This window comes from Hypanus sabinus, chromosome 3 (assembly GCF_030144855.1).
Source record: "Hypanus sabinus isolate sHypSab1 chromosome 3, sHypSab1.hap1, whole genome shotgun sequence".
In the NCBI taxonomy this organism is placed as follows: domain Eukaryota; kingdom Metazoa; phylum Chordata; class Chondrichthyes; order Myliobatiformes; family Dasyatidae; genus Hypanus; species Hypanus sabinus.
Window position 1 is genome coordinate 2347852 of NC_082708.1, and position 14477 is coordinate 2362328.

Below are 14477 nucleotides of genomic sequence, written 5' to 3' on the forward strand. Positions count from 1 at the left end.
TATCTAGCGTATAATTTTTTCTTTTGCCTTTGTCCTTTCTTAAAGAGTTGAGTGACCTGGTCCTCCGGGACCATGACCGCATCAAGTGATTCTTGAAAGATCATGACCGATGCATCTGTTATCTCTTCAGCAACCTCTCTCAGGATTTTGTGGATGCAGTCCATCTGGTGCAGGTGACTTACCCTCCAGTGGTCCAATATCAACTCTCACCTCCCTTTTACCCTTTATATAACTAGTATAGAGGTTCTAGGGCAGTTGGCTAAGCGCACATCTCTGAGGTGCGTCAGTGAGGTGCTGTTATTAATTCCAATCCACACACATTATGATCTTCTGATTAGGAAGTCAAGGATCTAATTGCAGAGGAAGGTTTTCAATCAGGTCTGTAGGATTGACGGTGTTAAACACTGAGCTATAGTCGATGAACAGCATCCTGATGGGTATTGGTAATGTTCAGGTGATCCAAGGCAGTGTGAAGAGCCATTGAGGTTGTGTCCACTGTAGACCGGTTGTGGCGATAGGCAAATTACAGAGAGTCCAAGTCATTGCTGAGGCAGGACTTGATTCTAGCCATGACCAACCTCTCCTACAGCATTTCATCACTGTAGGTGTGAGAGCTGCCTGGCGGTAGTCATTCAGGCAGATCACACCGGTATAATTGTTGCCTTTTTGAAGCAGGTGGGAACTTCCAACCACAGCAGTGAGATGTTGAAAGTGTCCTTGAATACACCCACCAGCTGGTTGGCACAAGTTTTCAGAGCCTTGCCAGGTACTCCATCAGTGCCCGCAAACCTTACAGGCGTTCACCCTCCTGAAAGACAGCCCAACATCGACTTCTGAGACAGAGATCACAGGGTCACTGGGTGCAGCAGGGATCTTCACAGCTGTAGTTATATTCTCCTTTTCAAAGCAGGCATAAAAGGCGTTGACCTCCTCTGGTAGAGAAGCATTGCTGCTATTCATGCTATTAGGTTTCACTTTGTAGGAAGTCATTCATTCCCAACTCCCTAAATTATCTCTTTATGACCTCCTCACCTTTCCTATGTCATTGGTGCCAATATGTACCAAGACTTCTGGCTGTTCACCCTCCCCCTTTGGAATGATGTGGACCCGCTCCGAGGCTTCCCTGACCCTGGCACGCGGGAGGCAGCATTACCCCCGGGGGTCTCCATCGCGTCCAGGGATTCTCCTGTCTACTCCTCTGGCTATGGAATCCCCTATCACTGCAGTCCTCTTCTCTTCTGAGCAGTGTCAGAGAGCAGTCACTGAGGCCCCCCACCCCTGCACGTCACTCACACACTTACATTCACACACACCCTGACTGACACAGTCACACATACACACCCACACTGACCGACACACGCACACTCACAGACATTCACACTCACACTGACACACACACACACACCAGTCTCACATTACAGCCACTCATGTTACATAAATTCACCCTGACAAAACACCATGAAATGTCTCCAATACAGAACAAAATTCACTCTCTTGGAAAATAAATGCACGCAGAATTTATTTTTTAAAGCTGTGCGAAGTGAGCTGCTGGAGGAATTGAGCCGTTCAGCAGTATCTGTGGAGAAAACTCAGCTCACGTTCTTTGAAAATGTATTTAGAGATACAGTGCAGAACAGTCCCTTCCGGCACAATGAGCCACAGCAACCAGCGACCCAGCAATTAAACCCCCACGTAATCACAGGACAATTTACAAGCACCAAATAACTGGTGCATCGTTCGACTGCGGGATAAACTGCAGCACTCGGCAAGGAGGACGTACAAACTCCTCAGTCGGTGCCAGAATTGAACTCCCAACTCCGCCCCAATCAGTGTTAGTATCATGCTAACCTCAAGCGACCATGGAACCGCCCCCATGGCGCTTGCGTTGAGTCCCTGCCTCACAACCCAAAGCCCAATTCTTCCCACCTTGCCCCCCAGACGCTGCCAAACCCACTGACTTCATCCAGCAGCTCCTGCATTGCTCCAGGTTGTGGCATCTGTTATCTCATCTCCCAGTGATTCAGTTTTTAATTTGTGTTTGTTGACTGCTTTCTGGAGGACTGTGACTCCGGAAATACAACCCCTGTGCTCCCATTACACAGAGCAGTCTGTACACTGCTTCACCATCACCAGGTCGAAACCCTAGAACTCTCTGCCAACAGCACTGTGGGGCACACTCCCCAGAAGGCTGCATCACTGTGTTCTGGATTCAACAGGGACCTGTGAGGAACACCTCTGCCACATGGACTGCAGGGAAATCCAGAAATGATGGATAATGTTAGCTGTCAGTGATGCCCAGATCCCAAAACACAAGGCAACCCTCCTTCCTCTCTATCTCATCTCATCTCCTCTCCTGAAACAGGGGACACGAAACCTGCCCCCAAAATCCCTTCCCTGGGCTTCACTGGCCGTCTGAGAACCAATTTCCTCCTGTATCTCCTACATTTGCTATCCGTGTGTATATCTGAGAGAGCAAGAGTGAGGGCTGAGGGCAGAGAGTGTGAGGGTGAGAGAGAGAGCGGGAGGGAAAGGGGAGGGGGAGAAAGAGGGAGGAGAGAGAAGGTTGAGAGAGAGGGAGACAGAGAGAGGGTGGGGAGAGAGAGGGGTAGAGAAGGGGCAGAGACAGAGAGAGGGTAGAGAAGGGGAGAGCAAGGGGGGAGAGGAGAGTGAGGGGGAGGGAGGGAGAGATGGGGGTGTGAGGGGGACGAGAGTGGAGGAGAGAGAGGGGGTGGAGAGAAGGGGGAGAGGAAGGGGAATGAGGGGGGAGACGGGGATAGAGGGAAGGAGGAAGGAAGGGGGGAAGGTGGTTTGAACACCAGATGCACGGGTTAAGGACCTGATTCAGATTCACACAAAGTGCTTAACTCATTCAGAACCGCGGACTGCAGGGTTTGTGTAAGGCACCCCTGGGCCACAGGCAGCACGTAAGGCTCTACATATTTCAGATGAGATTCCTTTTGCCGCAGTCTGGTTTCTGTATGACCCGAGTCCCTATCCTGTTGCGCCAGCCTGGCTAGTCACCTCTGACGGTCGCTGGCCCTTTGACATGCCTCAGCGCTTCTTGTAGAGGCAGGGCTTGAGTTGGAGCTGAGGGAGTGTACTTCCCTCACTGGGCGACCGGCTCTTCTTGAAGTCAAACATGTAAAAGTAGCGGTTCTCTGTGTCCTGTGGAGAGAGGGGGTTGTATACATGATCGCACATCACATTGAGAAGCAGCCCTCAACCCAGAAGACTATCAGAATAGGAGCAGAATTAAGCCATTTGGCCCATCAAGCCTGCACCGCCATTCCATCATGGCTGATTTACTTTCCCCCTCAACCCTATTCTCCTGCTTTTCTTCATAGACTTCGACACCCTGACAAATCAAGAACTTTTCAACCTCTACTTCAAATGTAGGCAACACACACAAAATGCTGGTGGGACACAGCAGGCCAGGCAGCATCTATAGGGAGAAGCGCTGTTGACATTTCGGGCTGAGACCATTCGTCAGGACTAACTGAAAGGAAAGATAGTAAGAGATTTGAAAGTAGGAGGGGGAGGGGAAAATGCAAAATGATAGGAGAAGACCAGAGGGGGTGGGGTGAAACTGAGCCAGACAGGTGATTGGCAAAAGGGATACAGAGCTAGAGAAGGGAAAGGATCATGGGACGGGAGGCCTCAGGAGAAAGAAAGAAGGGGGTGGGGGAGCAGCAGAGGGAGATGGAGAACAGCAGAGTGATGGGCAGAGAGAGAAAAAACAACTAAATATGTCAGGGATGGGGTAAGAAGGGGAGGAGGGGCATTAATGGAAGTTAGAGAAGTCAATGTTCATGCCATCAGGTTGGAGGCTACCCAGCCGGTATATAAGGTGTTGTTCCTCCAACCTCAGTGTAGCTTCATCTTGACAGTAGAGGAGGCCATGGATAGACATATCAGAATGGGAATGGGACGTGGAATTAAAATGTGTGGCCACTGGGAGATACTGCTTTCTCCGGCGGATAGAACGTAGGTGTTCAGCGAAACGGTCTCCCAGTCTGCATCGGGTCTCACCAATATATAAAAGGCCACACCGGGAGCCCCAGACGCAGTATACCACACCAGCCGACTCACAGGTGAAGTGTCGACTCACCTGGAAGGACTGTCTGGGGCCCTGAATGGTGGTGAGGGAGGAAGTGTAAGGGCAGGTGTAGCACTTATTCCGCTTGCAAGGATAAGTGCCAGGAGGGAGATCGGTGGGAAGCGATTGGGGGGGACGAGTGGACAAGGGAGTCGCGTAGGGAGCGATCCCTGCAGAAAGCAGGAAGGTGGGGAGGGAAAGATGTGTTTGGTAGTGGGATCCCGTTGGAGGTGGCAGAAGTTACGGAGAATTATACGTTGGATCCGGAGGCTGGTGGGGTGGTAGGTGAGGACAAGGGGAACCCTATCTCGAGTGGAGTGGTGGGCGGATGGGGTGTGGGCAGATGTGCGAGAAATGGGAGAGATGCATTTGAGAGCAGAGTTGATGGTGGAAGAAGGGAAGCCCCTTTGTTTAAAAAAGGGAGACATCTCCTTCGTCCTGGAATGAATAGCCTCATCCTGAGAGCAGATGTGGCAGAGACGGAGGAATTGTGAGAAGGGGATAGCATTTTTGCAAGAGACGGGATGGGAAGAGGAATAGCTCAGGTAGCTGTGAGAGTCTGTAGGCTTATAGTAGATATCAGTAGATAGGCCGTCTCCAGAGATGGAGACAGAAAGATCAAGGAAGGGGAGGGAGGGAGGTGTCCAGGGAAATTTGAGGGCAGGGTGAAAGTTGAAGTCAAAGTTAATGAAGTCGACGAGCTCAGCATGCGTGCAGGAGGCAGTGCCAATGCAGTCGTTGATGTAGCGGAGGAAAAGAGGGGGACAGATACCCGTATAGACTTGGAACATGGACTGTTCCACAAAGCCAACAAAAAGGTAGGCATAATTGGGACCCATGCAGGTGCCCATGGATACACCCTTGGTTTGAGGAGCTAAAGGAGAAATTATTGAGAGCAAGAACTAATTTGGCTAGACGGAGGAGAGTGGTGGTAGAGGGGAATTGGTTAGGTCTGGAATCCAAAAAGAAGCATTGAGCTTTGAGACTCTTTTCAAAAGTATGCAATAACTTGACCTCCACAGTTGTCTGCGCCAATGAATTCCACAGATTCACCACTCTCTAGCTGAAGAAATTCCTCCTCATCTCTGTTCTAAATGCACGTTCCTCTATTCTGAGGCTGTGCTCTCTGGTCCTAATTTGCTCCATGATAGGAAACATCCTCTCTACATCCACTCGATTGAGGTCTTTCAATATTCAAGAGATTTCAATCTGATTCCTTCTCGTTCTTCTAAACTTCAGCAAGTACAGGCTCAGAGTCATCAAATGCTCTTTGTATTTAACCCTTTCATTCCTGGAACCATTCTTGAGAACCTCCTCTGAACCCTCTCCAATGCCAGCACATCTTTTCTTAGAAAAGGGGCTCAAAACTGCTCAGAATATTCCAACTGTAGTCTGACCAGGCCACCCTCTGAAAAGCACACAACCCTAGCTTTCCTTTCCTTCTCTGCCGCTTGCTACCTGGATTGACAGTTTGATAGGTGGTAACATGATTGACAAGTTGTATCGATGGGACCCAGCAGAATAACAAATTGACACAGAGTAGATGGGCTGAAGGGCCTATTTCTGTGCAGTAGTTCTCTCCAACGTCACCCATGACATTTCTACCATTAAGGAAGAGGTACAGAAGCCTAGAGACCTGCACTCAAAAGTTTCAGCAACAGATTCATCCCCTCTGCCATCAGATTCCTGAATGGTCGGTGATCCCATGAACGCTACCTTACTACTTTCGTTTCTCTTTTTGCGGAGTTAATTAATTTTATTTTATATTCATTCATTATTATAATTTGTTGCTTTTCATTATGATTTATTGCATTGCACTGCTGCCATAAACAACATATTTGACTACCTATGCCAGTGATGTTAAACCTGATTCACTCTACCTTTGAAAGCAGCTTAAAGCCGAGACGTGCCAGAACATTGACAAAATTCCGAATATCTTCAAATCTGCTGGCCACTTCTGCGATCTTCAGAATTCCACTGGAAAACACCAAAAGACAAGAGGCGTTGCCACTGCTAAGGTCACCGAGCAGTACTCTCCCCATGCAGCCAAGCCCCATTACACCCAGCCCATACAGGACCAGAGCAACAAACACCTCTCACCCCACTCGCAGAACACGGTTGGCTTCCATCAGAAAATCCAGCAGGTTGGTGCCCATCAGGGAGAGGCAGAAGACCACGATGTCCACTGATGCATCGGACAGGGGAACCTAGAGAGGCCAGAAGAGGAGCAACATGATCCTGCAAACCTCAGTCAAAGGTAAGGGACAGGCAGGGATACCACGTCGACCCCCCAGGGAGCGGGCAGGAGGGTAGACAGTGACAATCCGCTGAGATTCCACGTCGAACCCCCAGGGAGCGGGCAGGAGGGTAGACAGTGACAATCCGCTGGGATTCCACGTCGACCCCCCAGGGAGCAGGGAGGAGGGTAGACAGTGACAATCGGCTGGGATTCCACGTCGACCCCCCAGGGAGCGGGGAGGAGGGTAGACAGTGACAATCCGCTGGGATTCCATGTCGACCCCCCCCCCCCCAGGGAGCGGGCAGGAGGGTAGACAGTGACAATCGGCTGGGATTCCACGTCGACCCCCCAGGGAGCGGGGAGGAGGGTAGACAGTGACAATCCGCTGGGATTCCATGTCGACCCCCCCCCCCCCCAGGGAGCGGGCAGGAGGGTAGACAGTGACAATCCGCTGGGAATCCACGTCGACCCCCCAGGGAGCGGGCAGGAGGGTAGACAGTGACAATCCGCTGGGAATCCACGTCGACCCCCCAGGGAGCGGGCAGGAGGGTAGACAGTGACAATCCGCTGAGATTCCATGTCGACCCCCCCCCCCCAGGGAGCGGGCAGGAGGGTAGACAGTGACAATCCGCTGGGATTCCACGTCGACCCCCCAGGGAGCGGGCAGGAGGGTAGACAGTGACAATCGGCTGGGATTCCACGTCGACCCCCCAGGGAGCGGGCAGGAGGGTAGACAGTGACAATCCGCTGGGAATCCACATCGACCCCCCAGGGAGCGGGCAGGAGGGTAGACAGTGACAATCCGCTGGGAATCCACGTCGACCCCCCAGGGAGCGGGCAGGAGGGTAGACAGTGACAATCGGCTGGGATTCCACGTCGACCCCCCAGGGAGCGGGCAGGAGGGTAGACAGTGACAATCGGCTGGGATTCCACGTCGACCCCCCAGGGAGCGGGGAGGAGGGTAGACAGTGACAATCCGCTGGGATTCCATGTCGACCCCCCCCCCCCCAGGGAGCGGGCAGGAGGGTAGACAGTGACAATCGGCTGGGATTCCACGTCGACCCCCCAGGGAGCGGGGAGGAGGGTAGACAGTGACAATCCGCTGGGATTCCATGTCGACCCCCCCCCCCCAGGGAGCGGGCAGGAGGGTAGACAGTGACAATCCGCTGGGAATCCACGTCGACCCCCCAGGGAGCGGGCAGGAGGGTAGACAGTGACAATCCGCTGAGATTCCATGTCGACCCCCCCCCCCCAGGGAGCGGGCAGGAGGGTAGACAGTGACAATCCGCTGGGATTCCACGTCGACCCCCCCAGGGAGCGGGCAGGAGGGTAGACAGTGACAATCCGCTGGGATTCCACGTCGACCCCCCAGGGAGCGGGCAGGAGGGTAGACAGTGACAATCGGCTGGGATTCCACGTCGACCCCCCAGGGAGCGGGCAGGAGGGTAGACAGTGACAATCGGCTGGGATTCCACGTCGACCCCCCAGGGAGCGGGCAGGAGGGTAGACAGTGACAATCCGCTGGGATTCCACGTCGACCCCCCCAGGGAGCGGGCAGGAGGGTAGACAGTGACAATCCGCTGGGAATCCACGTCGACCCCCCAGGGAGCGGGCAGGGAGGAGGGTAGACAGTGACAATCGGCTGGGATTCCACGTCGACCCCCCCAGGGAGCGGGCAGGAGGGTAGACAGTGACAATCCGCTGAGATTCCATGTCGACCCCCCCCCCCCAGGGAGCGGGCAGGAGGGTAGACAGTGACAATCTGCTGGGAATCCACATCGACCCCCCAGGGAGCGGGCAGGAGGGTAGACAGTGACAATCAGCTGGGATTCCACGTCGACCCCCCAGGGAGCGGGCAGGAGGGTAGACAGTGACAATCCGCTGGGAATCCACATCGACCCCCCAGGGAGCGGGCAGGAGGGTAGACAGTGACAATCCGCTGGGAATCCACATCGACCCCCCAGGGAGCGGGCAGGAGGGTAGACAGTGACAATCCGCTGGGAATCCACATCGACCCCCCAGGGAGCGGGCAGGAGGGTAGACAGTGACAATCCGCTGGGAATCCACATCGACCCCCCCAGGGAGCGGGCAGGAGGGTACACAGTGACAATCTGCTGAGATTCCACGTCGACCCCCCAGGGAGCGGGCAGGAGGGTAGACAGTGACAATCGGCTGGGATTCCAGGGCCAGGACACGCATACACCAGGGAGGTAGGGTTCAGGGCCAGGACACGTACACCAGGGAGGTAGGGTTCAGGGCCAGGGTATGCCTGTACACCAGGGAGGTAGGGTTCAGGGCCAGGACACGCATACACCAGGGAGGTAGGTTCAGGGCCAGGGCACGTACACCAGGGAGGTAGGGTTCAGGGCCAGGGTATGCCTGTACACCAGGGAGGTAGGGTTCAGGGCCAGGGCACGTACACCAGGGAGGTAGGGTTCAGGGCCAGGGCACGTACACCAGGGAGGTAGGTTCAGGGCCAGGGCACGTACACCAGGGAGGTAGGTTCAGGGCCAGGGCACGTACACCAGGGAGGTAGGTTCAGGGCCAGGGTATGCCTGTACACCAGGGAGGTAGGGTTCAGGGCCAGGGCACGTACACCAGGGAGGTAGGGTTCAGGGCCAGGGTATGCCTGTACACCAGGGAGGTAGGGTTCAGGGCCAGGGCACGTACACCAGGGAGGTAGGTTCAGGGCCAGGGCACGTACACCAGGGAGGTAGGTTCAGGGCCAGGGCACGTACACCAGGGAGGTAGGGTTCAGGGCCAGGGTATGCCTGTACACCAGGGAGGTAGGGTTCAGGGCCAGGACACGCATACACCAGGGAGGTAGGGTTCAGGGCCAGGGTATGCCTGTACACCAGGGAGTTGATGCTCAGCAAAGGTATGCCTGTACACTGGGGAGGGGGTTTAGACTTGACATAGACTTGCTGACAAAGAGAGTGTTGTGGTCAGGCAAAGGGTGTGGCTGTAGCCCACATGGAGAGAGATCATGTACTGTACATCCTGGCTGTTGGATTGGACTGTTTGTTATTTCCTTTGTAGTTTAACAATTTATGCCTGGTTGTATTTTATGTGAAAGCCAGGTAAAGTATGTGGAGGGTGAGGAACATAGGCTGGCAGGGAGCAGACAACAGCTCGGAGTAAACCTTTTGCTCACGGTCACAGTCTGAATATACAATTGTCAGTGTGTCTCTGAGCTGCTGCAGTTCTCTTTTTCTGGAAGCTTCTTGCTATTACGTTGTTTGAATAGGGACTATCTGATTGGTTAACTCTTATCTCCAAATTTGAATGGAATGTTTCCAATCTGTGGGGAATGTGAAGACCTGAACACATTGCCCTGACAGCTTTCGTCCTTTCTCTTCTGTGCTTTTACCCATTGGACTTTTGCTGCTCCACATTCCAATGCAGGTGACATTTTTGCCATTTCCATCATATCTTTTTGTTAATGAGACCATGTTGATAGCTCGACGCACAACCCAGCATAGATGGAAAGCATGGAAGGAGCAAGCCAGATTCAAACAGGGTCATTTGCCTCGAAGTCTAGTGCTGAAGCCACGACAACACCGACCAGCATCTTGCTTGTATTGCCGCTTAATAAAACCATTGTCAAGTGACATGTTTTGTGCTTCTTTTTGACTTCCGGAAGAACCTTGGATCAAAATTATCAGAATTCAACAAGGGGTATTGCAGAACAATGCCTGAACAGCAGGGAGTTGGTGGTCAGGCTCCAGGAACACCTGTATCCCACAGGGAAGGAGATGAGGACTTGGCACAGTGCGATCGCAGTGTGAGAGGGAATTTGAGCCGGTGACAATGCTGTACCTGGGTCGTACACAGACTGTACCCACCTTCGCCATGTCACAGACAGTCACAAGGTCGTTGAGCGCCACCAGGTCGAATGAGTACACCCTGTTGCCCACACTCCGGGCGATCTTACAGTCTCCACAGCCAAAGTCAGCTACAATGGCAGAGCGTGGCCTGTGGCGGACATCAAAGAGAACCTCCTATCAGTGACTGCTGCGCACCCACACATCCCACAGACGGTCGTCTCAGGCCTGGCTGCCCCATCCCATGGGACAGTGACCTGTTGCCACACTTACCCTCTGGTATTGGATGGGACTTCAGTGCTGACTGTCTGCTCACCTGTCACTGACCTGGGGGTCCAACCCCTCCCAACTGCCCTGTAACAGCCCTCCCCAAGCTTGCCCACATCACTCCATCTCCTTCCTGCTAATCTCCCCTTCCCACAATTCCACCCTCACCCTCCCCAACAACATTCCCCTTCTCCCTTCCTTCCCAGTACCTGTGTTTGATGTAATGGATGCCAACCTCCCCCTCCCTCCACACTCCCCCCTCCCCAACAACATTCCCTTTCTCCCTTCCTTCCCAGTAGCCAGGGACAGGAATGGCTACTTCAAGTGCCGGGTTTTAGATGTTTCGGGAAGGACAGGGAGCGAGGCAAAAGAAGTGGGGGTGTGGCACTGCTGATCAGAGATAGTGTCACGGCTGCAGAAAAGGTGGACGCGATGGAGAGATTGTCTACGGAGTCTCTGTGGGTGGAGATTAGGAACAGGAAGGGGTCAATAACTCTACTGGGTGCTTTTTATAGGCTGCCCAATAGTAACAGGGACATCGAGGAGCACATAGGGAAACGGATCCTGGAAAGTTGTAATAATAATAGTTGTTGTGGTGAGAGATTTTAATTTCCCAAATATTGATTGGTTTTCTCCCTAGAGCAAGGGGTTTAGATGGGGTGGAGTTTGTTCGGTGTGTTCCGGAAGATTTCTTGACACAATATGTAGATAACCCTACAAGAGGAGAGACTGTACTTGATCTGGTATTGGGAAAAATGAACCTGGTCAAGTGTCAGGTCTCTCAGTGGGAGAGCATTTTGGAGATAGTGGTCATAATTCTATCTCCTTTACAATAGCATTGGAGAGGGATGGGAACAGGCAAATTATAAAAGTGTTTAATTGGAGTAAGGGGAATTATGAGGCTATCAGGCAGCAACTTGGAAGCTTAAATTGGGAACAAATGTTCTCAGGGAAAGCTATGGAAGAAATGTGGCAAATGTTCAGGGGATATTTGTGTGGAGTTCTGCACAGGTACGTTCCAATGAGACAGGGAAGTGATGGTAGGGTAGAGGAACTGTCATGTACAAAGGCTGTAGTAAATCTAGTCAAGAAGAAAAGAAAAGCTTATGAAAGGTTCAGAGAGCTAGGTAATGTTAGAGCTCTATAAGATTGTAAGGCTACTAGAAAGGAGCTTAAGAAGGAAATTAGGAGAGCCAGAAGGGGCCCTGAGAATGCCTTGGCAGGCAGGATTAAGGAAAACCCCAAGGCATTCTACAAGTATGTGAAGAGCAAGAGGATAAGACGTGAATGAATAGGACCTATCAAGTGTGACAGTGGGAAAGTGTGCATGGAACCGGAGGAAATAGCAGAAGTGCTTAATGAGTACTTTACTTCAGTATTCACTTTGGAAAAGGATCTTAGTGATTGTAGTGATGACTTGTAGCAGACTGAAAAGCTTGAGCATGTAGATATTAAGAAAGAGGATGTGCTGGAGCTTTTGGAAACCATCAAGTTGGATAAGTCACCGGGACTGGATGAGATGTACCCCAGGCTACTGTGGGAGGCAAGGGAGGAGATTGCTGAGCCTCTGGCAATGATCTTTGCATCATCAGTGGGGACGGGAGAGGTTCTGGACGATTGGGGTATTGTGGATGTTGTTCCCTTATGCAAGAAAGGGAGCAGGGATAGCCCAGGAAATTATAGACCAGTGAGTCTTAGTTCAGTGGTCGGTAAGTTGATGGAGAAGATCCTGAGAGGCAGGATTTATTAACATTTGGAGAAGTATAATATGATTAGGAATAATCAGCATGGCTTTGTCAAGGGCAGGTCGTACCTTATGAGCCTTATTGAAGTTTTTGAGGATGCGACTAAACACACTGATGAAGGAAGAGCAGTAGATGTAGTGTACAGGGATTTCAGCAAGGCATTTGATAAGGTACCCCATGCAAGGCTTATTGAGAAAGTAAGGAGGCATGGGATCCAAGGGGACATTGCTTTGTGGATCCAGAACTGGCTTGCCCACAGAAGGCAAAGAGTGGTTGTAGAGGGGTCATATTCTGCATGGAGGTCGGTGACCAGTGGTGTGCCTCAGGGATCTGTTCTAGTACCCTTACTCTTCGTGATTTTTATAAATGACCTGGATGAGGAAGTGGAGGAATGGATTAGTAACTTTGCTGATGACACAAAGGTAGGGGGTGTTGTGGATAGTGTGGAGGGCTGTCAGAGGTTACAGCGGGACATTGATAGGATGCAAAACTGGGCTGAGAAGTGGCAAATGGAGTTCAACCCAGATAAGTGTGAGGTGGTTCATTTTGGTAGGTCAAATATGATTGCAGAATATAGCATTAATGGTAAGATTCTTGACAGTGTGGAGGATCAGAGGGATCTTGGGGTCCGAGTCCATAGGACGCTCAAAGCAGCTGCACAGGTTGACTCTGTGGTTAAGAAGGCGTACAGTGTATTGGCCTTCATGAATCATGGAATTGAATTTAGGAGCCAAGAGGTAATGTTGCAGCTATATAGGACCCTGGTCAGACCCCACTTGGAGTACTGTGTTCAGTTCTGGTCACCTCACTACAGGAAGGATGTGGAAACTATAGAAAGGGTACAGAGGAGATTTACAAGGATGTTGCCTGGATTGGGGAACATGCCTTATGAGAATAGGTTGAGTGAACTCGGCCTTTTCTCCTTGGAGCAACGGAGGATGAGAGGTGACCTGATAAGAGGTGTACAAGATGATGAGAGGCATTGATTGTGTGGATAGTCAGAGGCTTTTTTCCCAGGGCTGAAATGGCTGCCACAAGAGGGCAGGGGTTTAAGGTGCTTTGGAGTAGGTACAGAGGAGATGTCAGGGGTAAGTTTTTTACTCAGAGAGTGGTGACTGCGTGGAATGGGCTGCTGGCAACGGTGGTGAAGGGGATGTAATAGGGTCTTTTAAAAGACTTTTGAATAGGTACATGGAGCTTAGAAAAATAGAGGGCTATGGGTAACCCCAGGTAATTTCTAAGGTAGAGACGTGTTCGACACAACTTTGTGGGTTGAAAGGCCTGTGTTGTGCTGTAGGTTTTCTATGTTTCTGTGTTTGATGTAATGGATTCTGACTTCCCCCTCCCTCCACACTACCCCCTCCCCAACAACATGCCCTTTCTCTCTCCTTCCCCGTACCTGCGTTTGATGTAATGGATGATGCGCTGCACTGGATTTTCGGGCCACCGCTCGAGTTGGGCGGTGAAGCCATGGTGGTAGAGGTGGAAGGCACTGGGGTCCTGTGCGAAGAGCTGTTGGGCATCTGCGCTGCTCGTCGTGTACAGCTGCTGGTTGAGGAGTCGGAAGCGGGCAGCCTTCAGCCGTCGCTGCATCCGATCCCTCAGGGTGCTGGAGCGGTCCCGGGGCAAGGTCCCTTGTAACTGGTCCCCCTCCAGAGCCTCTCCTCCTGGCGCCTTCCCAGGAGGAGGCCATGGTACTGCTCCCCCTGCCCCACCATTAACCTCCATCTCTTGGCTTTGGGGGGCAGTAGTGTCACTCCCACCCTCCCCTCTCTGTCCTTTCACCTTCCCCGTAGGGACCTGACACCTCACTCCCTCAGGTCCAGGACTGGCAGCGACGCTCACTTGCTCCGTGTTCCCTGCTCCCAGTGGCCGGAACTTGTTCTTGCTCCTGCGCTGATTCTTCTTCCAATTCCTCCACTGTTTTCGGGTGAGCGTTCCTGCCCTCATCCCCTGGACGCTGTTAGACCCATCCCCTCCTGCTTCCTGGCCCGACTCCTCCCTCCCGACCCGCAGCTCGGCTGCGGCTTCCGTTCCCAGCCCCTCACGGCGGGCCTTTGCAGCCGCCTCCTGCACTCCTGGACTCCGGTGCTTCCTCTTGCTGAGCCTGGCCTCCCCAGAGGGGCCACACTCCAGCTCAGGCTGTGCTGCTCCGCTCTCCTCGGCCGTACCTGCGGCTCTCAGCACCCGCAGCGTTTTCAGCAGCGCCCGTTTACTCCTCCGGCTCTGGCTGCTCTACAAACAGAGACGGTTGGTGAGGTGTTGGAGCAGAAAGATATCAATAACGTCCTTAGTCTGCTGAAGCT

General features: G+C 52.5%; 1 protein-coding gene across 3 annotated transcripts in view; it reads right to left on the reverse strand.

The window, feature by feature from the left end:
* Positions 1-1502: 1502 nt before the first annotated feature.
* rrp8 (ribosomal RNA processing 8) overlaps positions 1503-14477 on the reverse strand; it is a 41801-nt gene continuing 28826 nt past the window's right edge. For all 3 annotated transcript variants that reach the window (XM_059963521.1, XM_059963519.1, XM_059963522.1), the window contains 5 exons: positions 13571-14406; positions 10181-10310; positions 6197-6303; positions 5977-6073; positions 1503-3165 (listed from right to left, as the gene is read on the reverse strand). In XM_059963521.1, the coding sequence (XP_059819504.1) occupies positions 3052-3165; positions 5977-6073; positions 6197-6303; positions 10181-10310; positions 13571-14406 (1284 nt within the window). In that variant the 3' untranslated portion in view covers positions 1503-3051. The remainder of the gene's footprint in view (positions 3166-5976; positions 6074-6196; positions 6304-10180; positions 10311-13570; positions 14407-14477) is intronic.